The 24,447-nt window shown below is 37.5% G+C and overlaps 6 protein-coding genes across 6 annotated transcripts; all 6 read right to left on the reverse strand.

Moving 5' to 3' along the window:
• Positions 1-352: 352 nt before the first annotated feature.
• Positions 353-1,555, reverse strand: LOC127438009 (hatching enzyme 1.2-like). The gene is made up of 5 exons (XM_051693218.1): positions 1,487-1,555; positions 1,321-1,399; positions 1,061-1,201; positions 839-956; positions 353-749 (listed from the first exon to the last, which is right to left on the reverse strand). Exons 1-5 carry the CDS (start codon positions 1,553-1,555, stop codon positions 353-355), a joined length of 804 nt encoding a protein of 267 aa, XP_051549178.1.
• Positions 1,556-4,801: 3,246 nt separating this feature from the next.
• On the reverse strand, positions 4,802-5,993 carry LOC127438008 (hatching enzyme 1.2-like). Its single transcript, XM_051693217.1, has 5 exons — positions 5,925-5,993; positions 5,759-5,837; positions 5,499-5,639; positions 5,288-5,405; positions 4,802-5,198 (listed from the first exon to the last, which is right to left on the reverse strand). Exons 1-5 carry the CDS (start codon positions 5,991-5,993, stop codon positions 4,802-4,804), a joined length of 804 nt encoding a protein of 267 aa, XP_051549177.1.
• Positions 5,994-8,876: 2,883 nt separating this feature from the next.
• Positions 8,877-10,068, reverse strand: LOC127438002 (hatching enzyme 1.2-like). The gene is made up of 5 exons (XM_051693210.1): positions 10,000-10,068; positions 9,834-9,912; positions 9,574-9,714; positions 9,363-9,480; positions 8,877-9,273 (listed from the first exon to the last, which is right to left on the reverse strand). Exons 1-5 carry the CDS (start codon positions 10,066-10,068, stop codon positions 8,877-8,879), a joined length of 804 nt encoding a protein of 267 aa, XP_051549170.1.
• Positions 10,069-12,950: 2,882 nt separating this feature from the next.
• Positions 12,951-14,142, reverse strand: LOC127438003 (hatching enzyme 1.2-like). Its single transcript, XM_051693211.1, has 5 exons — positions 14,074-14,142; positions 13,908-13,986; positions 13,648-13,788; positions 13,437-13,554; positions 12,951-13,347 (listed from the first exon to the last, which is right to left on the reverse strand). Exons 1-5 carry the CDS (start codon positions 14,140-14,142, stop codon positions 12,951-12,953), a joined length of 804 nt encoding a protein of 267 aa, XP_051549171.1.
• Positions 14,143-17,024: 2,882 nt separating this feature from the next.
• LOC127438004 (hatching enzyme 1.2-like) lies at positions 17,025-18,216 on the reverse strand. The gene is made up of 5 exons (XM_051693213.1): positions 18,148-18,216; positions 17,982-18,060; positions 17,722-17,862; positions 17,511-17,628; positions 17,025-17,421 (listed from the first exon to the last, which is right to left on the reverse strand). Exons 1-5 carry the CDS (start codon positions 18,214-18,216, stop codon positions 17,025-17,027), a joined length of 804 nt encoding a protein of 267 aa, XP_051549173.1.
• A 2,882-nt stretch (positions 18,217-21,098) lies between these two features.
• On the reverse strand, positions 21,099-22,290 carry LOC127438005 (hatching enzyme 1.2-like). Its single transcript, XM_051693214.1, has 5 exons — positions 22,222-22,290; positions 22,056-22,134; positions 21,796-21,936; positions 21,585-21,702; positions 21,099-21,495 (listed from the first exon to the last, which is right to left on the reverse strand). Exons 1-5 carry the CDS (start codon positions 22,288-22,290, stop codon positions 21,099-21,101), a joined length of 804 nt encoding a protein of 267 aa, XP_051549174.1.
• Positions 22,291-24,447: the final 2,157 nt, after the last annotated feature.

Consider the following 24,447-nt stretch of genomic DNA (forward strand, 5'->3'; position numbering starts at 1 on the left):
CAAATAATTTTTGATCTTCAATCATTTTTTTGTTTATTTTATTATGACAATTTCCCTAGAAATTAAAGCCTAATGGATTTAATTATTGTAATATTCTGTAACAGGTCAAGTTATCCTAATGTACACCCGTGTGCATTTCGGAATGATCTTTAATCATTTTTTTGAAAGAAGACATTGAATATCAAACCAAACAAGACCCAAATAAACTTGCAGTGTAATTACCTTTATTTTCCCCAACACAATCACTTATTACAGAAATTCACCACCATCAAAAGACGAAGAACATCACCTCATGCCATAATTCATCTACACAGTACACATATTTATGTAACACCACGTGTACATGGTGTCCTCAGCTTGAGCATCCATACAGCTTGTTGATTCTCAGGATGTCGGTGTTGGACAGATCCTGCCTCTGTCCGATTTGCACCCTTGCATCAGGAATGGGAGTAATGGTTTCCACCCCGGCCTGGGTGGCGAAGGCCGTACTTCCATAGTGCATGATGGAGCCGTAGTCGTATGGAGTGTTTTGATTGTTGGTGTCCTGTTTTTGGAAGTTGTAGGCCATGTCAGGAGAGATGTTCTCCCAGTTGATCCTGACATACTGGTCACGGTCGCTCCTGGTTTGCTCGTGGTAGAAGCCCAGGGCATGGTTGAGCTCATGCTGAGCGATGCCACGATACACACAACCTAATCTTTTGAGAGAGACAACCTGTTTGCCTCCAATTCTACCAAGAGAAGAGTAGCACCTGAGAAGGAAAAAAGAGGAGTTAATGTTACAGGACATGTTGTGAAAGAGTTCAGTTGCGTCTTGTTGATATTGTATGATTGTCCTCACCCATCTTTGTTCTCAATACTGAGGTAGTCGGTCTGAGATGTTCTGGCCACAAAGCGGATGCAGGTTTTGGTGTGGAAGGTCGCCATGGCGCTCTGAATAACTGACTTGTCAGAAGAGGCTGCAAAAAAAAAAAAAAAAAAAAAAAAAAAAAAGGCCCAAAGTTTTAAAATCGCATGAACATGAATCATAGCTATGTTGCATGAATACAGTGCATTCACTTACAGAATTCATTGCTCATTATGTAAGGAACCTCCACTAAGTTTTTTGCGTTTTTCTTCCAGAAACAGTTATTGTTGAAGCAGAAGAGAGCATTTCTAGTTTTGGGAAACACCAGGTCTCCTTCAATCAAGAGTTCAGAAGATCCTGTGTTTAAAGGAAAAGACATTTTCAATAACACAATATAAATCTGGATCTGAATTGAAATACATTATAGAAATATGCCTCTATTCTGTCAAAGTTATTGTTGGCTTTAGCTGACTGACCATTGTTGGACTCCAAAATCCTTGTAGTGATGTCCATAGCTTCTGGCTCTGTTAAAATCACATCTTCAACCCTCTGCTCCTGGCGATGTAAATAGAAATGTATAAAATGACTTATTTGAGGAAAGCCGATCATTGAAGTGCAGAGAGAAACTAGACAGGGTCTTACCATGAGAGGAGACGCCTGGATGACGCCAACCAGCAGCAGCAGAATGGAAAAGGAAGCTCTTGGGTCCATGTTGCCTCAGGTTGTAGAGATGACCAGGATGCTCCTGTACTGAGGTTTCGTGTCAGTGAGCGGCTGGACCTGGACTTTATATTCACCTGTATAGGTGGGTCTAGCAGGGGATTATGGATGGGTTTAGGATCCACTGTCTAAAGTGTGTATCTAAAGGGAGGAGATGTTAAACACCTCTGTTAGTGTAAAATCTTACAGAACCAGGGGATATATAGAAATCTGTTTATCTAATCTAATAAAATTACTTTGAAGTTCTTTCTTGAGACAAAACAACTAGGAATGCTTATTTGTGAGATCATCACATCTGACACATTCAAAAGCATCATCAGTTAAGGAGGAGAGTTCATAGTTGAGCTCATGATTTGGAATTTAAAAAATCTAATTCAATTCTGTGTCATTGGAACTGCATATTCTGTTTGGTAGTCAGACATTAAAATCTGTTCCTGTCATGCTGCTCCATATTTTGCTCTTGTCCAGACTGCTTTGAGAAGTTCTCCATATTTTCTCCAGAACATCACTTATGGTCTATTACTCTGCTGGTTCTACCTTTGTTTGTAGATATTCTTGAGATGACAATTGATTTGTCTGCTGAGGATTTTCTCTGTCAATATAACAACACTTAGCAATTCTAAAGTTGTTTATAAGGGTAAAGATTCCATAGTAGTTAGATATCCAAATGGATCTTCTCCAAGTTCAAGATAAATCTAGATTATGCATAATTCTGCATGCATTATCAGATACAGTAAGCTTTGTTATCAAATGTGTCAATATCACTTCTCAACATAATGTAATTTAATACTTCATGTGTGCTACTGTGAGGTACAGGTCAGTTTTGTTCAAATCATTTTCCATGTTCAATACAAGTTAAACTCAGTCAGCAGTATATGAGGCATAATGTTGATTACCACCAAAAATAATTTCTTCTCATTCCTCATTTATTTAAAAATCGTGGTTACAGGAAGGCACTTACAAAGGAAGTGCGATACTGCAGATATTGTTGACTTTCTTATGACAAATTGCTTGCTATTTTCTTCATTTGTATGTCGCTTTGGATAAAAGCGTCTGCTAAATAACTAAATGTAAATGTAATTGAATTGGACCATTCTATAAACAATAAAATACACACGAATTTCAAAAGTATAGCCAAAAGATGTTATCTTTATATGTGTTAACATGATCTAGTGGGGAAAAAATCTCTGTTCTCGACAATTTAAGTAATTTTTATTTTAATTTTTTTAACGAGGGACAAGTTAAAGTAATCTTTTGTAGTAATTAACTTTACCCACAAAAAATTTTTGCCGCAAATTCGCCACAGATCATTTTCACATGCAAATTAGATTTGCATCACAATTGCGTTAAATTGTTCATTGTTGTCAAAGGTTTGCCAGAGGTTCACCACTACCACTGAAGAGCTGCAAACTTCTGGTAAACATTTGCAGCATCAAAAGCTCATTTGCATGTAAAAATAACAAGCGTCAAATTTGCGGCAAGTTTAGAAATTTTGTGAGGGTCTGCCACGTATTCTGTCTATCATCTGAAGTTGTACTAAATGCGGAACATTCCTTTAACACTAAATATAGTGATGCCTTGCAGGCATTATTGTCCTACTAACTTTACCATGATTACTTTTAGGACATGTCCACACTAATACTTTTTCTTTTGAAAATGCTTCTTTTTATCTACTTTTCGGCCTTCCGTCCACATTGAGACGGCGTTTTTGAGAGCGAAAATGGCACTTTTCGAAAACGTTCTTTCAAATGGATATATTTGAAAATGCTGTCTTTGCGTTGTAGTGTGGACAGGGCAAACTGAGATGTCATAAAAAACGATGATGTATTTGATGTCATGTGACGCATCATGTGATCCAATCAACCCACAACCGTCGAGATGGTGGCCATGCTGTAGAGGTGTTGTGCCTGCTATTCACTTTGATAGCCTTGTTAAAGATAAATGTTACTTTGTACACCCTTCACACTGCATTGCTTCAAACGGGACGGGAAGTTTACGCAGAATTGCTGTCCAGCGATGGAACACGAGGACAATATGCATTTCAGATCGTACATGGAATGGCGATTTATCGCATGTGCAGTAAAGGGATTTAATACTTTTCATATGTTTCAGTGTGGACGAGCAGCTTTTGGAAAACGCTTGAAAACAGCAGTGTGGATTGAGAGCGTTTCGAAAGCAAAAACACCATTTTCAAATGTATATGTTAGCCTAAGATATTACTGATCAGAGACTTCTTTCACTTTTGTTTCTTGAAGGTTGAATCAGTTTAATTTCTTTAACCTGACAAAGCCAACATACTGTTATCCAACAAACTTTGTTTAGGTTTTTTTTCAAAATCTCTAAACCGAAAACAACATTTCTAACTCCTCCTAGAGCTTTCAAGCTACATCCACCAAACATGGTACACACCTTGAAACTGTTCTGGAATAGAGTGCTATGACCTTTCTAACTTAAAGGACTTGCGGTTGTCGAACAGCGGACAATCAAAAACCAGAAAAATCAAACAGACTTACACTGACTGAATTTGCAAACATGCCAAGACTATTCGAAATCCAGCAGTCAAATAATTTAAATGTAAACAAACCCACACAAGGCCTTTAATCTGATTTTAGTTTCTCTCTCTCTCGATCAATCGATCTATCGTTCCTTTTGCAACATGATTTTGGTGTAATTGTCTACAAAGTATTTAAGCATACTGAAGCCCTTTAAAATTGATGAACTTCAGGCACATAATTTTTTCCCATTATATTAGAAGTGAATTTAACTAAATCTCAAATAATTGTTGAACTTCAATCATTTTTTCATGTATTTTTTCTATTTTTTTATGACAATTTCCCTAGAAATAAAAGCCTAATGGATTTAATTATTGTAATATTCTGTAACAGGTCAAGTTATCCTAATGTACACCCGTGTGCATTTCGGAATGCAACAAGACAACCTCAATACTCTGATGGCATCCTTTCTGTTCCAGTGGAACTTGTTTTGTTCAAATCAACCAGAAGCTCATGCCAAAATGAAGGACATTTGGAATTCTTTGATCATTTTTTTGAAAGAAGACATTGAATATCAAACCAAACAAGACCCAAATAAACTTGCAGTGTAATTACCTTTATTTTCCCCAACACAATCACTTATTACAGAAATTCACCACCATCAAAAGACGAAGAACATCACCTCATGCCATAATTCATCTACACAGTACACATATTTATGTAACACCACGTGTACATGGTGTCCTCAGCTTGAGCATCCATACAGCTTGTTGATTCTCAGGATGTCGGTGTTGGACAGATCCTGCCTCTGTCCGATTTGCACCCTTGCATCAGGAATGGGAGTAATGGTTTCCACCCCGGCCTGGGTGGCGAAGGCCGTACTTCCATAGTGCATGATGGAGCCGTAGTCGTATGGAGTGTTTTGATTATTGGTGTCCTGTTTTTGGAAGTTGTAGGCCATGTCAGGAGAGATGTTCTCCCAGTTGATCCTGACATACTGGTCACGGTCGCTCCTGGTTTGCTCGTGGTAGAAGCCCAGGGCATGGTTGAGCTCATGCTGAGCGATGCCACGATACACACAACCTAATCTTTTGAGGGAGACAACCTGTTTGCCTCCAATTCTACCAAGAGAAGAGTAGCACCTGAGAAGGAAAAAAGAGGAGTTAATGTTACAGGACATGTTGTGAAAGAGTTCAGTTGCGTCTTGTTGATATTGTATGATTGTCCTCACCCATCTTTGTTCTCAATACTGAGGTAGTCGGTCTGAGATGTTCTGGCCACAAAGCGGATGCAGGTTTTGGTGTGGAAGGTCTCCATGGCGCTCTGAATAACTGACTTGTCAGAAGAGGCTGCAAAATAAAAAATAAAAAAAGGCCCAAAGTTTCAAAATCGCATGTACATGAATCATAGCTATGTTGCATGATTAAAGTGCATTCACTTACAGAATTCATTGCTCATTATGTAAGGAACCTCCACTAAGTTTTTTGCGTTTTTCTTCCAGAAACAGTTATTGTTGAAGCAGAAGAGAGCATTTCTAGTTTTGGGAAACACCAGGTCTCCTTCCATCAAGAGTTCAGAAGATCCTGTGTTTAAAGGAAAAGACATTTTCAATAACACAATATAAATCTGGACCTGAATTGAAATACATTATAGAAATATGCCTCTATTCTGTCAAAGTTATTGTTGGCTTTAGCTGACTGACCATTGTTGGACTCCAAAATCCTTGTAGTGATGTCCATAGCTTCTGGCTCTGTTAAAATCACATCTTCAACCCTCTGCTCCTGGCGATGTAAATAGAAATGTTTAAAGTGACTTATTTGAGGAAAGCCGATCATTGAAGTGCAGAGAGAAACTAGACAAGGTCTTACCATGAGAGGAGACGCCTGGACGACGCCAACCAGCAGCAGCAGAATGGAAAAGGAAGCTCTTGGGTCCATGTTGCCTCAGGTTGTAGAGATGACCAGGATGCTCCTGTTCTGAGGTTTCGTGTCTGTGAGCGGCTGGACCTGGACTTTATATTCACCTGTATAGGTGGGTCTAGCAGGGGATTATGGATAGGTTTAGGATCCACTGTCTAAAGTGTGTAACTAAAGGGAGGAGATGTTGAACACCTCTGTTAGTGTAAAATCTTACAGAACTAGGGGATATATAGAAATCTGTTTAACTGATCTACTAAAATTAATTTGAAGTTCTTTCTTGAGACAAAACAAGTAGGAATGCTTATTTGTGAGAACATCTACATTTGATACATTCAAAAGCACCATCAGTTAAGGAGGAGAGTTCATAGTTGAGCTCATGATTTAGAATTTAAAAAATCTAATTCAATTCTATGTCATTGGAACTGCATATTCTTTTTGGTAGTCAGACATTAAAATCTGTTCCTGTCATGCTGCTCCAAATTTTGCTCTTGTCCAGACTGCTTTGAGAAGTTCTCCATATTTTCTCCAGAACTTCACTTATGGTCTATTACTCTGCCGGTTCTACCTTTGCTTGTAGATATTCTTGAGATGACAATTGATTTGTCTGCTGAGGATTTTCTCTGTCAATATAACAACACTTAGCAATTCTAAAGTTGTTTATAAGGGTAAAGATTCCATAGTAGTTAGATATCCAAATGGATCTTCTCCAAGTTCAAGAAAAATCTAGATTGCGCGTAATTCTGCATGCATTATCAGATACAGTAAGCTTTGTTATCAAATGTGTAAATATCACTTTTCAACATAATGTAATTTAATACTTCATGAGTGCTACTGTTAGGTACAGGTCAGTTTTGTTCAAATCATTTTCCATGTTCAATACAAGTTAAACTCAGTCAGCAGTATATAAGGCATAATGTTGATTACCACCAAAAATGATTTCTTCTCATTCCTCATTTATTTAAAAATCGTGGTTACAGTAAGGCACTTACAAAGGAAGTGCGATACTGCAGATATTGTTGACTTTCTTATGACAAATTGCTTGCTATTTTCTTCATTTGTATGTCGCTTTGGATAAAAGCATCTGCTAAATTACTAAATGTAAATGTAATTGAATTGGAACATTCTATAAACAATAAAATACACACGGTTTTAAAAGTATAGCCAAAAGATGTTAACTTTATATGTGTTAACATGATCTAGTGGGGAAAAAATCTCTGTTCTCAACGATTTAAATAATTTTTATTTTTATTTTTTTAACGAGTGACAAGTTAAAGTAATCTTTTGTAGTAATTAACTTTACCCACAAACAACGTTTGCCGCAAATTCACCACTGATCATTTTCACATGCAAATTAGTTTGCGTCATAATTGCGTTAAATTGTTCATTGTTGTCAAAGGTTTGCCAGAGGTTCACCGCTACCGCTGAAGAGCTGCAATCTTCTTTCAAACATTTGCAGCGAATCAAATGCTAATTTGCATGTAAAAATAACAAGCGTCAAATTTGCGGCAAGTTTACATTTTTTGTGAGGGTAGGCCACGTATGCTGTCTATTCAGTCTATTCAGGCGTTGTGCCTGCTATTCATTTTGATAGCCTTGTTAAAGATAAATGTTACTTTGTACAACCTTCACACTGCATTGCTTCAAACGGGACGGGAAGTTTACGCAGAATTGCTGTCCAGTGATGGAACACGAGGACAATTGCATTTCAGGTCATACATGGAACGGAGATTTATCGCATGTGCAGTAAGGGGATTTAATACTTTTCATATGTTTCAGTGTGGACGAGCAGCTTTTGGAAAACGCTTGAAAACAGCAGTGTGGATTGAGAGCGTTTCGAAAGCAAAAACACCATTTTCAAATGTATATGTTAGCCTAAGATATTACTGATCAGAGACTTCTTTCACTTTTGTTTCTTGAAGGTTGAATCAGTTTAATTTCTTTAACCTGACAAAGCCAACATACTGTTATCCAACAAACTTAGTTTAGGTTTTTTTTCAAAATCTCTAAACCGAAAACAACATTTCTAACTCCTCCTAGAGCTTTCAAGCTACATCCACCAAACATGGTACACACCTTGAAACTGTTCTGGAATAGAGTGCTATGACCTTTCTAACTTAAAGGACTTGCGGTTGTCGAACAGCGGACAATCAAAAACCAGAAAAATCAAACAGACTTACACTGACTGAATTTGCAAACATGCCAAGACTATTCGAAATCCAGCAGTCAAATAATTTAAATGTAAACAAACCCACACAAGGCCTTTAATCTGATTTTAGTTTCTCTCTCTCTCGATCAATCGATCTATCGTTCCTTTTGCAACATGATTTTGGTGTAATTGTCTACAAAGTATTTAAGCATACTGAAGCCCTTTAAAATTGATGAACTTCAGGCACATAATTTTTTCCCATTATATTAGAAGTGAATTTAACTAAATCTCAAATAATTGTTGAACTTCAATCATTTTTTCATGTATTTTTTCTATTTTTTTATGACAATTTCCCTAGAAATAAAAGCCTAATGGATTTAATTATTGTAATATTCTGTAACAGGTCAAGTTATCCTAATGTACACCCGTGTGCATTTCGGAATGCAACAAGACAACCTCAATACTCTGATGGCATCCTTTCTGTTCCAGTGGAACTTGTTTTGTTCAAATCAACCAGAAGCTCATGCCAAAATGAAGGACATTTGGAATTCTTTGATCATTTTTTTGAAAGAAGACATTGAATATCAAACCAAACAAGACCCAAATAAACTTGCAGTGTAATTACCTTTATTTTCCCCAACACAATCACTTATTACAGAAATTCACCACCATCAAAAGACGAAGAACATCACCTCATGCCATAATTCATCTACACAGTACACATATTTATGTAACACCACGTGTACATGGTGTCCTCAGCTTGAGCATCCATACAGCTTGTTGATTCTCAGGATGTCGGTGTTGGACAGATCCTGCCTCTGTCCGATTTGCACCCTTGCATCAGGAATGGGAGTAATGGTTTCCACCCCGGCCTGGGTGGCGAAGGCCGTACTTCCATAGTGCATGATGGAGCCGTAGTCGTATGGAGTGTTTTGATTATTGGTGTCCTGTTTTTGGAAGTTGTAGGCCATGTCAGGAGAGATGTTCTCCCAGTTGATCCTGACATACTGGTCACGGTCGCTCCTGGTTTGCTCGTGGTAGAAGCCCAGGGCATGGTTGAGCTCATGCTGAGCGATGCCACGATACACACAACCTAATCTTTTGAGGGAGACAACCTGTTTGCCTCCAATTCTACCAAGAGAAGAGTAGCACCTGAGAAGGAAAAAAGAGGAGTTAATGTTACAGGACATGTTGTGAAAGAGTTCAGTTGCGTCTTGTTGATATTGTATGATTGTCCTCACCCATCTTTGTTCTCAATACTGAGGTAGTCGGTCTGAGATGTTCTGGCCACAAAGCGGATGCAGGTTTTGGTGTGGAAGGTCTCCATGGCGCTCTGAATAACTGACTTGTCAGAAGAGGCTGCAAAATAAAAAATAAAAAAAGGCCCAAAGTTTCAAAATCGCATGTACATGAATCATAGCTATGTTGCATGATTAAAGTGCATTCACTTACAGAATTCATTGCTCATTATGTAAGGAACCTCCACTAAGTTTTTTGCGTTTTTCTTCCAGAAACAGTTATTGTTGAAGCAGAAGAGAGCATTTCTAGTTTTGGGAAACACCAGGTCTCCTTCCATCAAGAGTTCAGAAGATCCTGTGTTTAAAGGAAAAGACATTTTCAATAACACAATATAAATCTGGACCTGAATTGAAATACATTATAGAAATATGCCTCTATTCTGTCAAAGTTATTGTTGGCTTTAGCTGACTGACCATTGTTGGACTCCAAAATCCTTGTAGTGATGTCCATAGCTTCTGGCTCTGTTAAAATCACATCTTCAACCCTCTGCTCCTGGCGATGTAAATAGAAATGTTTAAAGTGACTTATTTGAGGAAAGCCGATCATTGAAGTGCAGAGAGAAACTAGACAAGGTCTTACCATGAGAGGAGACGCCTGGACGACGCCAACCAGCAGCAGCAGAATGGAAAAGGAAGCTCTTGGGTCCATGTTGCCTCAGGTTGTAGAGATGACCAGGATGCTCCTGTTCTGAGGTTTCGTGTCTGTGAGCGGCTGGACCTGGACTTTATATTCACCTGTATAGGTGGGTCTAGCAGGGGATTATGGATAGGTTTAGGATCCACTGTCTAAAGTGTGTAACTAAAGGGAGGAGATGTTGAACACCTCTGTTAGTGTAAAATCTTACAGAACTAGGGGATATATAGAAATCTGTTTAACTGATCTACTAAAATTAATTTGAAGTTCTTTCTTGAGACAAAACAAGTAGGAATGCTTATTTGTGAGAACATCACATTTGATACATTCAAAAACACCATCAGTTAAGGAGGAGAGTTCATAGTTGAGCTCATGATTTAGAATTTAAAAAATCTAATTCAATTCTATGTCATTGGAACTGCATATTCTTTTTGGTAGTCAGACATTAAAATCTGTTCCTGTCATGCTGCTCCAAATTTTGCTCTTGTCCAGACTGCTTTGAGAAGTTCTCCATATTTTCTCCAGAACTTCACTTATGGTCTATTACTCTGCCGGTTCTACCTTTGCTTGTAGATATTCTTGAGATGACAATTGATTTGTCTGCTGAGGATTTTCTCTGTCAATATAACAACACTTAGCAATTCTAAAGTTGTTTATAAGGGTAAAGATTCCATAGTAGTTAGATATCCAAATGGATCTTCTCCAAGTTCAAGAAAAATCTAGATTGCGCGTAATTCTGCATGCATTATCAGATACAGTAAGCTTTGTTATCAAATGTGTAAATATCACTTTTCAACATAATGTAATTTAATACTTCATGAGTGCTACTGTTAGGTACAGGTCAGTTTTGTTCAAATCATTTTCCATGTTCAATACAAGTTAAACTCAGTCAGCAGTATATAAGGCATAATGTTGATTACCACCAAAAATGATTTCTTCTCATTCCTCATTTATTTCAAAATCGTGGTTACAGTAAGGCACTTACAAAGGAAGTGCGATACTGCAGATATTGTTGACTTTCTTATGACAAATTGCTTGCTATTTTCTTCATTTGTATGTCGCTTTGGATAAAAGCATCTGCTAAATTACTAAATGTAAATGTAATTGAATTGGAACATTCTATAAACAATAAAATACACACGGTTTTAAAAGTATAGCCAAAAGATGTTAACTTTATATGTGTTAACATGATCTAGTGGGGAAAAAATCTCTGTTCTCAACGATTTAAATAATTTTTATTTTAATTTTTTTAACGAGTGACAAGTTAAAGTAATCTTTTGTAGTAATTAACTTTACCCACAAACAACGTTTGCCGCAAATTCACCACTGATCATTTTCACATGCAAATTAGTTTGCGTCATAATTGCGTTAAATTGTTCATTGTTGTCAAAGGTTTGCCAGAGGTTCACCGCTACCGCTGAAGAGCTGCAATCTTCTTTCAAACATTTGCAGCGAATCAAATGCTAATTTGCATGTAAAAATAACAAGCGTCAAATTTGCGGCAAGTTTACATTTTTTGTGAGGGTAGGCCACGTATGCTGTCTATTCAGTCTATTCAGGCGTTGTGCCTGCTATTCATTTTGATAGCCTTGTTAAAGATAAATGTTACTTTGTACAACCTTCACACTGCATTGCTTCAAACGGGACGGGAAGTTTACGCAGAATTGCTGTCCAGTGATGGAACACGAGGACAATTGCATTTCAGGTCATACATGGAACGGAGATTTATCGCATGTGCAGTAAGGGGATTTAATACTTTTCATATGTTTCAGTGTGGACGAGCAGCTTTTGGAAAACGCTTGAAAACAGCAGTGTGGATTGAGAGCGTTTCGAAAGCAAAAACACCATTTTCAAATGTATATGTTAGCCTAAGATATTACTGATCAGAGACTTCTTTCACTTTTGTTTCTTGAAGGTTGAATCAGTTTAATTTCTTTAACCTGACAAAGCCAACATACTGTTATCCAACAAACTTAGTTTAGGTTTTTTTTCAAAATCTCTAAACCGAAAACAACATTTCTAACTCCTCCTAGAGCTTTCAAGCTACATCCACCAAACATGGTACACACCTTGAAACTGTTCTGGAATAGAGTGCTATGACCTTTCTAACTTAAAGGACTTGCGGTTGTCGAACAGCGGACAATCAAAAACCAGAAAAATCAAACAGACTTACACTGACTGAATTTGCAAACATGCCAAGACTATTCGAAATCCAGCAGTCAAATAATTTAAATGTAAACAAACCCACACAAGGCCTTTAATCTGATTTTAGTTTCTCTCTCTCTCGATCAATCGATCTATCGTTCCTTTTGCAACATGATTTTGGTGTAATTGTCTACAAAGTATTTAAGCATACTGAAGCCCTTTAAAATTGATGAACTTCAGGCACATAATTTTTTCCCATTATATTAGAAGTGAATTTAACTAAATCTCAAATAATTGTTGAACTTCAATCATTTTTTCATGTATTTTTTCTATTTTTTTATGACAATTTCCCTAGAAATAAAAGCCTAATGGATTTAATTATTGTAATATTCTGTAACAGGTCAAGTTATCCTAATGTACACCCGTGTGCATTTCGGAATGCAACAAGACAACCTCAATACTCTGATGGCATCCTTTCTGTTCCAGTGGAACTTGTTTTGTTCAAATCAACCAGAAGCTCATGCCAAAATGAAGGACATTTGGAATTCTTTGATCATTTTTTTGAAAGAAGACATTGAATATCAAACCAAACAAGACCCAAATAAACTTGCAGTGTAATTACCTTTATTTTCCCCAACACAATCACTTATTACAGAAATTCACCACCATCAAAAGACGAAGAACATCACCTCATGCCATAATTCATCTACACAGTACACATATTTATGTAACACCACGTGTACATGGTGTCCTCAGCTTGAGCATCCATACAGCTTGTTGATTCTCAGGATGTCGGTGTTGGACAGATCCTGCCTCTGTCCGATTTGCACCCTTGCATCAGGAATGGGAGTAATGGTTTCCACCCCGGCCTGGGTGGCGAAGGCCGTACTTCCATAGTGCATGATGGAGCCGTAGTCGTATGGAGTGTTTTGATTATTGGTGTCCTGTTTTTGGAAGTTGTAGGCCATGTCAGGAGAGATGTTCTCCCAGTTGATCCTGACATACTGGTCACGGTCGCTCCTGGTTTGCTCGTGGTAGAAGCCCAGGGCATGGTTGAGCTCATGCTGAGCGATGCCACGATACACACAACCTAATCTTTTGAGGGAGACAACCTGTTTGCCTCCAATTCTACCAAGAGAAGAGTAGCACCTGAGAAGGAAAAAAGAGGAGTTAATGTTACAGGACATGTTGTGAAAGAGTTCAGTTGCGTCTTGTTGATATTGTATGATTGTCCTCACCCATCTTTGTTCTCAATACTGAGGTAGTCGGTCTGAGATGTTCTGGCCACAAAGCGGATGCAGGTTTTGGTGTGGAAGGTCTCCATGGCGCTCTGAATAACTGACTTGTCAGAAGAGGCTGCAAAATAAAAAATAAAAAAAGGCCCAAAGTTTCAAAATCGCATGTACATGAATCATAGCTATGTTGCATGATTAAAGTGCATTCACTTACAGAATTCATTGCTCATTATGTAAGGAACCTCCACTAAGTTTTTTGCGTTTTTCTTCCAGAAACAGTTATTGTTGAAGCAGAAGAGAGCATTTCTAGTTTTGGGAAACACCAGGTCTCCTTCCATCAAGAGTTCAGAAGATCCTGTGTTTAAAGGAAAAGACATTTTCAATAACACAATATAAATCTGGACCTGAATTGAAATACATTATAGAAATATGCCTCTATTCTGTCAAAGTTATTGTTGGCTTTAGCTGACTGACCATTGTTGGACTCCAAAATCCTTGTAGTGATGTCCATAGCTTCTGGCTCTGTTAAAATCACATCTTCAACCCTCTGCTCCTGGCGATGTAAATAGAAATGTTTAAAGTGACTTATTTGAGGAAAGCCGATCATTGAAGTGCAGAGAGAAACTAGACAAGGTCTTACCATGAGAGGAGACGCCTGGACGACGCCAACCAGCAGCAGCAGAATGGAAAAGGAAGCTCTTGGGTCCATGTTGCCTCAGGTTGTAGAGATGACCAGGATGCTCCTGTTCTGAGGTTTCGTGTCTGTGAGCGGCTGGACCTGGACTTTATATTCACCTGTATAGGTGGGTCTAGCAGGGGATTATGGATAGGTTTAGGATCCACTGTCTAAAGTGTGTAACTAAAGGGAGGAGATGTTGAACACCTCTGTTAGTGTAAAATCTTACAGAACTAGGGGATATATAGAAATCTGTTTAACTGATCTACTAAAATTAATTTGAAGTTCTTTCTTGAGACAAAACAAGTAGGAATGCTTATTTGTGAGAACATCACATTTGATACATTCAAAAACACCATCAGTTAAGGAGGAGAGTTCATAGTTGAGCTCATGATTTAGAATTTAAAAAATCTAATTCAATTCTATGTCATTGGAACTGCATATTCTTTTTGGTAGTCAGACATTAAAATCTGTTCCTGTCATGCTGCTCCAAATTTTGCTCTTGTCCAGACTGCTTTGAGAAGTTCTCCATATTTTCTCCAGAACTTCACTTATGGTCTATTACTCTGCCGGTTCTACCTTTGCTTGTAGATATTCTTGAGATGACAATTGATTTGTCTGCTGAGGATTTTCTCTGTCAATATAACAACACTTAGCAATTCTAAAGTTGTTTATAAGGGTAAAGATTCCATAGTAGTTAGATATCCAAATGGATCTTCTCCAAGTTCAAGAAAAATCTAGATTGCGCGTAATTCTGCATGCATTATCAGATACAGTAAGCTTTGTTATCAAATGTGTAAATATCACTTTTCAACATAATGTAATTTAATACTTCATGAGTGCTACTGTTAGGTACAGGTCAGTTTTGTTCAAATCATTTTCCATGTTCAATACAAGTTAAACTCAGTCAGCAGTATATAAGGCATAATGTTGATTACCACCAAAAATGATTTCTTCTCATTCCTCATTTATTTCAAAATCGTGGTTACAGTAAGGCACTTACAAAGGAAGTGCGATACTGCAGATATTGTTGACTTTCTTATGACAAATTGCTTGCTATTTTCTTCATTTGTATGTCGCTTTGGATAAAAGCATCTGCTAAATTACTAAATGTAAATGTAATTGAATTGGAACATTCTATAAACAATAAAATACACACGGTTTTAAAAGTATAGCCAAAAGATGTTAACTTTATATGTGTTAACATGATCTAGTGGGGAAAAAATCTCTGTTCTCAACGATTTAAATAATTTTTATTTTAATTTTTTTAACGAGTGACAAGTTAAAGTAATCTTTTGTAGTAATTAACTTTACCCACAAACAACGTTTGCCGCAAATTCACCACTGATCATTTTCACATGCAAATTAGTTTGCGTCATAATTGCGTTAAATTGTTCATTGTTGTCAAAGGTTTGCCAGAGGTTCACCGCTACCGCTGAAGAGCTGCAATCTTCTTTCAAACATTTGCAGCGAATCAAATGCTAATTTGCATGTAAAAATAACAAGCGTCAAATTTGCGGCAAGTTTACATTTTTTGTGAGGGTAGGCCACGTATGCTGTCTATTCAGTCTATTCAGGCGTTGTGCCTGCTATTCATTTTGATAGCCTTGTTAAAGATAAATGTTACTTTGTACAACCTTCACACTGCATTGCTTCAAACGGGACGGGAAGTTTACGCAGAATTGCTGTCCAGTGATGGAACACGAGGACAATTGCATTTCAGGTCATACATGGAACGGAGATTTATCGCATGTGCAGTAAGGGGATTTAATACTTTTCATATGTTTCAGTGTGGACGAGCAGCTTTTGGAAAACGCTTGAAAACAGCAGTGTGGATTGAGAGCGTTTCGAAAGCAAAAACACCATTTTCAAATGTATATGTTAGCCTAAGATATTACTGATCAGAGACTTCTTTCACTTTTGTTTCTTGAAGGTTGAATCAGTTTAATTTCTTTAACCTGACAAAGCCAACATACTGTTATCCAACAAACTTAGTTTAGGTTTTTTTTCAAAATCTCTAAACCGAAAACAACATTTCTAACTCCTCCTAGAGCTTTCAAGCTACATCCACCAAACATGGTACACACCTTGAAACTGTTCTGGAATAGAGTGCTATGACCTTTCTAACTTAAAGGACTTGCGGTTGTCGAACAGCGGACAATCAAAAACCAGAAAAATCAAACAGACTTACACTGACTGAATTTGCAAACATGCCAAGACTATTCGAAATCCAGCAGTCAAATAATTTAAATGTAAACAAACCCACACAAGGCCTTTAATCTGATTTTAGTTTCTCTCTCTCTCGATCAATCGATCTATCGTTCCTTTTGCAACATGATTTTGGTGTAATTGTCTACAAAGTATTTAAGCATACTGAAGCCCTTTAAAATTGATGAACTTCAGGCACATAATTTTTTCCCATTATATTAGAAGTGAATTTAACTAAATCTCAAATAATTGTTGAACTTCAATCATTTTTTCATGTATTTTTTCTATTTTTTTATGACAATTTCCCTAGAAATAAAAGCCTAATGGATTTAATTATTGTAATATTCTGTAACAGGTCAAGTTATCCTAATGTACACCCGTGTGCATTTCGGAATGCAACAAGACAACCTCAATACTCTGATGGCATCCTTTCTGTTCCAGTGGAACTTGTTTTGTTCAAATCAACCAGAAGCTCATGCCAAAATGAAGGACATTTGGAATTCTTTGATCATTTTTTTGAAAGAAGACATTGAATATCAAACCAAACAAGACCCAAATAAACTTGCAGTGTAATTACCTTTATTTTCCCCAACACAATCACTTATTACAGAAATTCACCACCATCAAAAGACGAAGAACATCACCTCATGCCATAATTCATCTACACAGTACACATATTTATGTAACACCACGTGTACATGGTGTCCTCAGCTTGAGCATCCATACAGCTTGTTGATTCTCAGGATGTCGGTGTTGGACAGATCCTGCCTCTGTCCGATTTGCACCCTTGCATCAGGAATGGGAGTAATGGTTTCCACCCCGGCCTGGGTGGCGAAGGCCGTACTTCCATAGTGCATGATGGAGCCGTAGTCGTATGGAGTGTTTTGATTATTGGTGTCCTGTTTTTGGAAGTTGTAGGCCATGTCAGGAGAGATGTTCTCCCAGTTGATCCTGACATACTGGTCACGGTCGCTCCTGGTTTGCTCGTGGTAGAAGCCCAGGGCATGGTTGAGCTCATGCTGAGCGATGCCACGATACACACAACCTAATCTTTTGAGGGAGACAACCTGTTTGCCTCCAATTCTACCAAGAGAAGAGTAGCACCTGAGAAGGAAAAAAGAGGAGTTAATGTTACAGGACATGTTGTGAAAGAGTTCAGTTGCGTCTTGTTGATATTGTATGATTGTCCTCACCCATCTTTGTTCTCAATACTGAGGTAGTCGGTCTGAGATGTTCTGGCCACAAAGCGGATGCAGGTTTTGGTGTGGAAGGTCTCCATGGCGCTCTGAATAACTGACTTGTCAGAAGAGGCTGCAAAATAAAAAATAAAAAAAGGCCCAAAGTTTCAAAATCGCATGTACATGAATCATAGCTATGTTGCATGATTAAAGTGCATTCACTTACAGAATTCATTGCTCATTATGTAAGGAACCTCCACTAAGTTTTTTGCGTTTTTCTTCCAGAAACAGTTATTGTTGAAGCAGAAGAGAGCATTTCTAGTTTTGGGAAACACCAGGTCTCCTTCCATCAAGAGTTCAGAAGATCCTGTGTTTAAAGGAAAAGACATTTTCAATAACACAATATAAATCTGGACCTGAATTGAAATACATTATAGAAATATGCCTCTATTCTGTCAAAGTTATTGTTGGCTTTAGCTGACTGACCATTGTTGGACTCCAAAATCCTTGTAGTGATGTCCATAGCTTCTGGCTCTGTTAAAATCACATCTTCAACCCTCTGCTCCTGGCGATGTAAATAGAAATGTTTAAAGTGACTTATTTGAGGAAAGCCGATCATTGAAGTGCAGAGAGAAACTAGACAAGGTCTTACCATGAGAGGAGACGCCTGGACGACGCCAACCAGCAGCAGCAGAATGGAAAAGGAAGCTCTTGGGTCCATGTTGCCTCAGGTTGTAGAGATGACCAGGATGCTCCTGTTCTGAGGTTTCGTGTCTGTGAGCGGCTGGACCTGGACTTTATATTCACCTGTATAGGTGGGTCTAGCAGGGGATTATGGATAGGTTTAGGATCCACTGTCTAAAGTGTGTAACTAAAGGGAGGAGATGTTGAACACCTCTGTTAGTGTAAAATCTTACAGAACTAGGGGATATATAGAAATCTGTTTAACTGATCTACTAAAATTAATTTGAAGTTCTTTCTTGAGACAAAACAAGTAGGAATGCTTATTTGTGAGAACATCACATTTGATACATTCAAAAACACCATCAGTTAAGGAGGAGAGTTCATAGTTGAGCTCATGATTTAGAATTTAAAAAATCTAATTCAATTCTATGTCATTGGAACTGCATATTCTTTTTGGTAGTCAGACATTAAAATCTGTTCCTGTCATGCTGCTCCAAATTTTGCTCTTGTCCAGACTGCTTTGAGAAGTTCTCCATATTTTCTCCAGAACTTCACTTATGGTCTATTACTCTGCCGGTTCTACCTTTGCTTGTAGATATTCTTGAGATGACAATTGATTTGTCTGCTGAGGATTTTCTCTGTCAATATAACAACACTTAGCAATTCTAAAGTTGTTTATAAGGGTAAAGATTCCATAGTAGTTAGATATCCAAATGGATCTTCTCCAAGTTCAAGAAAAATCTAGATTGCGCGTAATTCTGCATGCATTATCAGATACAGTAAGCTTTGTTATCAAATGTGTAAATATCACTTTTCAACATAATGTAATTTAATACTTCATGAGTGCTACTGTTAGGTACAGGTCAGTTTTGTTCAAATCATTTTCCATGTTCAATACAAGTTAAACTCAGTCAGCAGTATATAAGGCATAATGTTGATTACCACCAAAAATGATTTCTTCTCATTCCTCATTTATTTCAAAATCGTGGTTACAGTAAGGCACTTACAAAGGAAGTGCGATACTGCAGATATTGTTGACTTTCTTATGACAAATTGCTTGCTATTTTCTTCATTTGTATGTCGCTTTGGATAAAAGCATCTGCTAAATTACTAAATGTAAATGTAATTGAATTGGAACATTCTATAAACAATAAAATACACACGGTTTTAAAAGTATAGCCAAAAGATGTTAACTTTATATGTGTTAACATGATCTAGTGGGGAAAAAATCTCTGTTCTCAACGATTTAAATAATTTTTATTTTAATTTTTTTAACGAGTGACAAGTTAAAGTAATCTTTTGTAGTAATTAACTTTACCCACAAACAACGTTTGCCGCAAATTCACCACTGATCATTTTCACATGCAAATTAGTTTGCGTCATAATTGCGTTAAATTGTTCATTGTTGTCAAAGGTTTGCCAGAGGTTCACCGCTACCGCTGAAGAGCTGCAATCTTCTTTCAAACATTTGCAGCGAATCAAATGCTAATTTGCATGTAAAAATAACAAGCGTCAAATTTGCGGCAAGTTTACATTTTTTGTGAGGGTAGGCCACGTATGCTGTCTATTCAGTCTATTCAGGCGTTGTGCCTGCTATTCATTTTGATAGCCTTGTTAAAGATAAATGTTACTTTGTACAACCTTCACACTGCATTGCTTCAAACGGGACGGGAAGTTTACGCAGAATTGCTGTCCAGTGATGGAACACGAGGACAATTGCATTTCAGGTCATACATGGAACGGAGATTTATCGCATGTGCAGTAAGGGGATTTAATACTTTTCATATGTTTCAGTGTGGACGAGCAGCTTTTGGAAAACGCTTGAAAACAGCAGTGTGGATTGAGAGCGTTTCGAAAGCAAAAACACCATTTTCAAATGTATATGTTAGCCTAAGATATTACTGATCAGAGACTTCTTTCACTTTTGTTTCTTGAAGGTTGAATCAGTTTAATTTCTTTAACCTGACAAAGCCAACATACTGTTATCCAACAAACTTAGTTTAGGTTTTTTTTCAAAATCTCTAAACCGAAAACAACATTTCTAACTCCTCCTAGAGCTTTCAAGCTACATCCACCAAACATGGTACACACCTTGAAACTGTTCTGGAATAGAGTGCTATGACCTTTCTAACTTAAAGGACTTGCGGTTGTCGAACAGCGGACAATCAAAAACCAGAAAAATCAAACAGACTTACACTGACTGAATTTGCAAACATGCCAAGACTATTCGAAATCCAGCAGTCAAATAATTTAAATGTAAACAAACCCACACAAGGCCTTTAATCTGATTTTAGTTTCTCTCTCTCTCGATCAATCGATCTATCGTTCCTTTTGCAACATGATTTTGGTGTAATTGTCTACAAAGTATTTAAGCATACTGAAGCCCTTTAAAATTGATGAACTTCAGGCACATAATTTTTTCCCATTATATTAGAAGTGAATTTAACTAAATCTCAAATAATTGTTGAACTTCAATCATTTTTTCATGTATTTTTTCTATTTTTTTATGACAATTTCCCTAGAAATAAAAGCCTAATGGATTTAATTATTGTAATATTCTGTAACAGGTCAAGTTATCCTAATGTACACCCGTGTGCATTTCGGAATGCAACAAGACAACCTCAATACTCTGATGGCATCCTTTCTGTTCCAGTGGAACTTGTTTTGTTCAAATCAACCAGAAGCTCATGCCAAAATGAAGGACATTTGGAATTCTTTGATCATTTTTTTGAAAGAAGACATTGAATATCAAACCAAACAAGACCCAAATAAACTTGCAGTGTAATTACCTTTATTTTCCCCAACACAATCACTTATTACAGAAATTCACCACCATCAAAAGACGAAGAACATCACCTCATGCCATAATTCATCTACACAGTACACATATTTATGTAACACCACGTGTACATGGTGTCCTCAGCTTGAGCATCCATACAGCTTGTTGATTCTCAGGATGTCGGTGTTGGACAGATCCTGCCTCTGTCCGATTTGCACCCTTGCATCAGGAATGGGAGTAATGGTTTCCACCCCGGCCTGGGTGGCGAAGGCCGTACTTCCATAGTGCATGATGGAGCCGTAGTCGTATGGAGTGTTTTGATTATTGGTGTCCTGTTTTTGGAAGTTGTAGGCCATGTCAGGAGAGATGTTCTCCCAGTTGATCCTGACATACTGGTCACGGTCGCTCCTGGTTTGCTCGTGGTAGAAGCCCAGGGCATGGTTGAGCTCATGCTGAGCGATGCCACGATACACACAACCTAATCTTTTGAGGGAGACAACCTGTTTGCCTCCAATTCTACCAAGAGAAGAGTAGCACCTGAGAAGGAAAAAAGAGGAGTTAATGTTACAGGACATGTTGTGAAAGAGTTCAGTTGCGTCTTGTTGATATTGTATGATTGTCCTCACCCATCTTTGTTCTCAATACTGAGGTAGTCGGTCTGAGATGTTCTGGCCACAAAGCGGATGCAGGTTTTGGTGTGGAAGGTCTCCATGGCGCTCTGAATAACTGACTTGTCAGAAGAGGCTGCAAAATAAAAAATAAAAAAAGGCCCAAAGTTTCAAAATCGCATGTACATGAATCATAGCTATGTTGCATGATTAAAGTGCATTCACTTACAGAATTCATTGCTCATTATGTAAGGAACCTCCACTAAGTTTTTTGCGTTTTTCTTCCAGAAACAGTTATTGTTGAAGCAGAAGAGAGCATTTCTAGTTTTGGGAAACACCAGGTCTCCTTCCATCAAGAGTTCAGAAGATCCTGTGTTTAAAGGAAAAGACATTTTCAATAACACAATATAAATCTGGACCTGAATTGAAATACATTATAGAAATATGCCTCTATTCTGTCAAAGTTATTGTTGGCTTTAGCTGACTGACCATTGTTGGACTCCAAAATCCTTGTAGTGATGTCCATAGCTTCTGGCTCTGTTAAAATCACATCTTCAACCCTCTGCTCCTGGCGATGTAAATAGAAATGTTTAAAGTGACTTATTTGAGGAAAGCCGATCATTGAAGTGCAGAGAGAAACTAGACAAGGTCTTACCATGAGAGGAGACGCCTGGACGACGCCAACCAGCAGCAGCAGAATGGAAAAGGAAGCTCTTGGGTCCATGTTGCCTCAGGTTGTAGAGATGATCAGGATGCTCCTGTTCTGAGGTTTCGTGTCTGTGAGCGGCTGGACCTGGACTTTATATTCACCTGTATAGGTGGGTCTAGCAGGGGATTATAGATAGGTTTTAGTATCCACTGTCTAAAGTGTGTAACTAAAGGGAGGCGATGTTAAACACCTCTGTTAGTGTAAAATCTTACAGAACCAGGGGATATATAGAAATCTGTTTAACTAATCTACTAAAATTAATTTGAAGTTCTTTCTTGAGACAAAACAACTAGGAATGCTTATTTGTGGAACATCTAATCTGACACATTCAAAAGCATCATCAGTTAAGGAGGAGAGTTCATAGTTGAGCTCATGATTTGGAATCTAAAAAATCTAATTCAATTCTGTGTCATTGGAACTGCATATTCTTTTTGGTAGTCAGACATTAAAATCTGTTCCTGTCATGCTGCTCCAAATTTTGCTCTTGTCCAGACTGCTTTGAGAAGTTCTCCATATTTTCTCCAGAACTTCACTTATGGTCTATTACTCTGCCGGTTCTACCTTTGCTTGTAGATATTCTTGAGATGACAATTGATTTGTCTGCTGAGGATTTTCTCTGTCAATATAACAACACTTAGCAATTCTAAAGTTGTTTATAAGGGTAAAGATTCCATAGTAGTTAGATATCCAAATGGATCTTCTCCAAGTTCAAGAAAAATCTAGATTGCGCGTAATTCTGCATGCATTATCAGATACAGTAAGCTTTGTTATCAAATGTGTAAATATCACTTTTCAACATAATGTAATTTAATACTTCATGAGTGCTACTGTTAGGTACAGGTCAGTTTTGTTCAAATCATTTTCCATGTTCAATACAAGTTAAACTCAGTCAGCAGTATATAAGGCATAATGTTGATTACCACCAAAAATGATTTCTTCTCATTCCTCATTTATTTCAAAATCGTGGTTACAGTAAGGCACTTACAAAGGAAGTGCGATACTGCAGATATTGTTGACTTTCTTATGACAAATTGCTTGCTATTTTCTTCATTTGTATGTCGCTTTGGATAAAAGCATCTGCTAAATTACTAAATGTAAATGTAATTGAATTGGAACATTCTATAAACAATAAAATACACACGGTTTTAAAAGTATAGCCAAAAGATGTTAACTTTATATGTGTTAACATGATCTAGTGGGGAAAAAATCTCTGTTCTCAACGATTTAAATAATTTTTATTTTTATTTTTTTAACGAGTGACAAGTTAAAGTAATCTTTTGTAGTAATTAACTTTACCCACAAACAACGTTTGCCGCAAATTCACCACTGATCATTTTCACATGCAAATTAGTTTGCGTCATAATTGCGTTAAATTGTTCATTGTTGTCAAAGGTTTGCCAGAGGTTCACCGCTACCGCTGAAGAGCTGCAATCTTCTTTCAAACATTTGCAGCGAATCAAATGCTAATTTGCATGTAAAAATAACAAGCGTCAAATTTGCGGCAAGTTTACATTTTTTGTGAGGGTAGGCCACGTATGCTGTCTATTCAGTCTATTCAGGCGTTGTGCCTGCTATTCATTTTGATAGCCTTGTTAAAGATAAATGTTACTTTGTACAACCTTCACACTGCATTGCTTCAAACGGGACGGGAAGTTTACGCAGAATTGCTGTCCAGTGATGGAACACGAGGACAATTGCATTTCAGGTCATACATGGAACGGAGATTTATCGCATGTGCAGTAAGGGGATTTAATACTTTTCATATGTTTCAGTGTGGACGAGCAGCTTTTGGAAAACGCTTGAAAACAGCAGTGTGGATTGAGAGCGTTTCGAAAGCAAAAACACCATTTTCAAATGTATATGTTAGCCTAAGATATTACTGATCAGAGACTTCTTTCACTTTTGTTTCTTGAAGGTTGAATCAGTTTAATTTCTTTAACCTGACAAAGCCAACATACTGTTATCCAACAAACTTAGTTTAGGTTTTTTTTCAAAATCTCTAAACCGAAAACAACATTTCTAACTCCTCCTAGAGCTTTCAAGCTACATCCACCAAACATGGTACACACCTTGAAACTGTTCTGGAATAGAGTGCTATGACCTTTCTAACTTAAAGGACTTGCGGTTGTCGAACAGCGGACAATCAAAAACCAGAAAAATCAAACAGACTTA

This window comes from Myxocyprinus asiaticus, chromosome 49 (genome assembly GCF_019703515.2).
Source record: "Myxocyprinus asiaticus isolate MX2 ecotype Aquarium Trade chromosome 49, UBuf_Myxa_2, whole genome shotgun sequence".
Lineage (NCBI taxonomy): Eukaryota > Metazoa > Chordata > Actinopteri > Cypriniformes > Catostomidae > Myxocyprinus > Myxocyprinus asiaticus.

What these genes read in the sequence shown, in the direction of transcription:
- LOC127438008 (XM_051693217.1), bottom strand. Translation starts at nt 5,993, where the DNA reads ATGGACCCAAGAGCTTCCTTTTCCATTCTGCTGCTGCTGGTTGGCGTC. An exon ending in TCCAGGCGTCTCCTCTCATG is followed by an intron (nt 5,838 to 5,924) that starts GTAAGACCTTGT and finishes TTACATCGCCAG; the next exon opens with GAGCAGAGGGTTGAAGATGT. An exon ending in GATTTTGGAGTCCAACAATG is followed by an intron (nt 5,640 to 5,758) that starts GTCAGTCAGCTA and finishes CTTTAAACACAG; the next exon opens with GATCTTCTGAACTCTTGATG.
- LOC127438005 (XM_051693214.1), bottom strand. Translation starts at nt 22,290, where the DNA reads ATGGACCCAAGAGCTTCCTTTTCCATTCTGCTGCTGCTGGTTGGCGTC. An exon ending in CATAATGAGCAATGAATTCT is followed by an intron (nt 21,703 to 21,795) that starts GTAAGTGAATGC and finishes TTTATTTTGCAG; the next exon opens with CCTCTTCTGACAAGTCAGTT. An exon ending in AGTATTGAGAACAAAGATGG is followed by an intron (nt 21,496 to 21,584) that starts GTGAGGACAATC and finishes TTTCCTTCTCAG; the next exon opens with GTGCTACTCTTCTCTTGGTA.
- LOC127438003 (XM_051693211.1), bottom strand. Translation starts at nt 14,142, where the DNA reads ATGGACCCAAGAGCTTCCTTTTCCATTCTGCTGCTGCTGGTTGGCGTC. An exon ending in GATTTTGGAGTCCAACAATG is followed by an intron (nt 13,789 to 13,907) that starts GTCAGTCAGCTA and finishes CTTTAAACACAG; the next exon opens with GATCTTCTGAACTCTTGATG. An exon ending in CATAATGAGCAATGAATTCT is followed by an intron (nt 13,555 to 13,647) that starts GTAAGTGAATGC and finishes TTTATTTTGCAG; the next exon opens with CCTCTTCTGACAAGTCAGTT.
- LOC127438004 (XM_051693213.1), bottom strand. Translation starts at nt 18,216, where the DNA reads ATGGACCCAAGAGCTTCCTTTTCCATTCTGCTGCTGCTGGTTGGCGTC. An exon ending in CATAATGAGCAATGAATTCT is followed by an intron (nt 17,629 to 17,721) that starts GTAAGTGAATGC and finishes TTTATTTTGCAG; the next exon opens with CCTCTTCTGACAAGTCAGTT. An exon ending in AGTATTGAGAACAAAGATGG is followed by an intron (nt 17,422 to 17,510) that starts GTGAGGACAATC and finishes TTTCCTTCTCAG; the next exon opens with GTGCTACTCTTCTCTTGGTA.
- LOC127438002 (XM_051693210.1), bottom strand. Translation starts at nt 10,068, where the DNA reads ATGGACCCAAGAGCTTCCTTTTCCATTCTGCTGCTGCTGGTTGGCGTC. An exon ending in TCCAGGCGTCTCCTCTCATG is followed by an intron (nt 9,913 to 9,999) that starts GTAAGACCTTGT and finishes TTACATCGCCAG; the next exon opens with GAGCAGAGGGTTGAAGATGT. An exon ending in GATTTTGGAGTCCAACAATG is followed by an intron (nt 9,715 to 9,833) that starts GTCAGTCAGCTA and finishes CTTTAAACACAG; the next exon opens with GATCTTCTGAACTCTTGATG.
- LOC127438009 (XM_051693218.1), bottom strand. Translation starts at nt 1,555, where the DNA reads ATGGACCCAAGAGCTTCCTTTTCCATTCTGCTGCTGCTGGTTGGCGTC. An exon ending in GATTTTGGAGTCCAACAATG is followed by an intron (nt 1,202 to 1,320) that starts GTCAGTCAGCTA and finishes CTTTAAACACAG; the next exon opens with GATCTTCTGAACTCTTGATT. An exon ending in CATAATGAGCAATGAATTCT is followed by an intron (nt 957 to 1,060) that starts GTAAGTGAATGC and finishes TTTTTTTTGCAG; the next exon opens with CCTCTTCTGACAAGTCAGTT.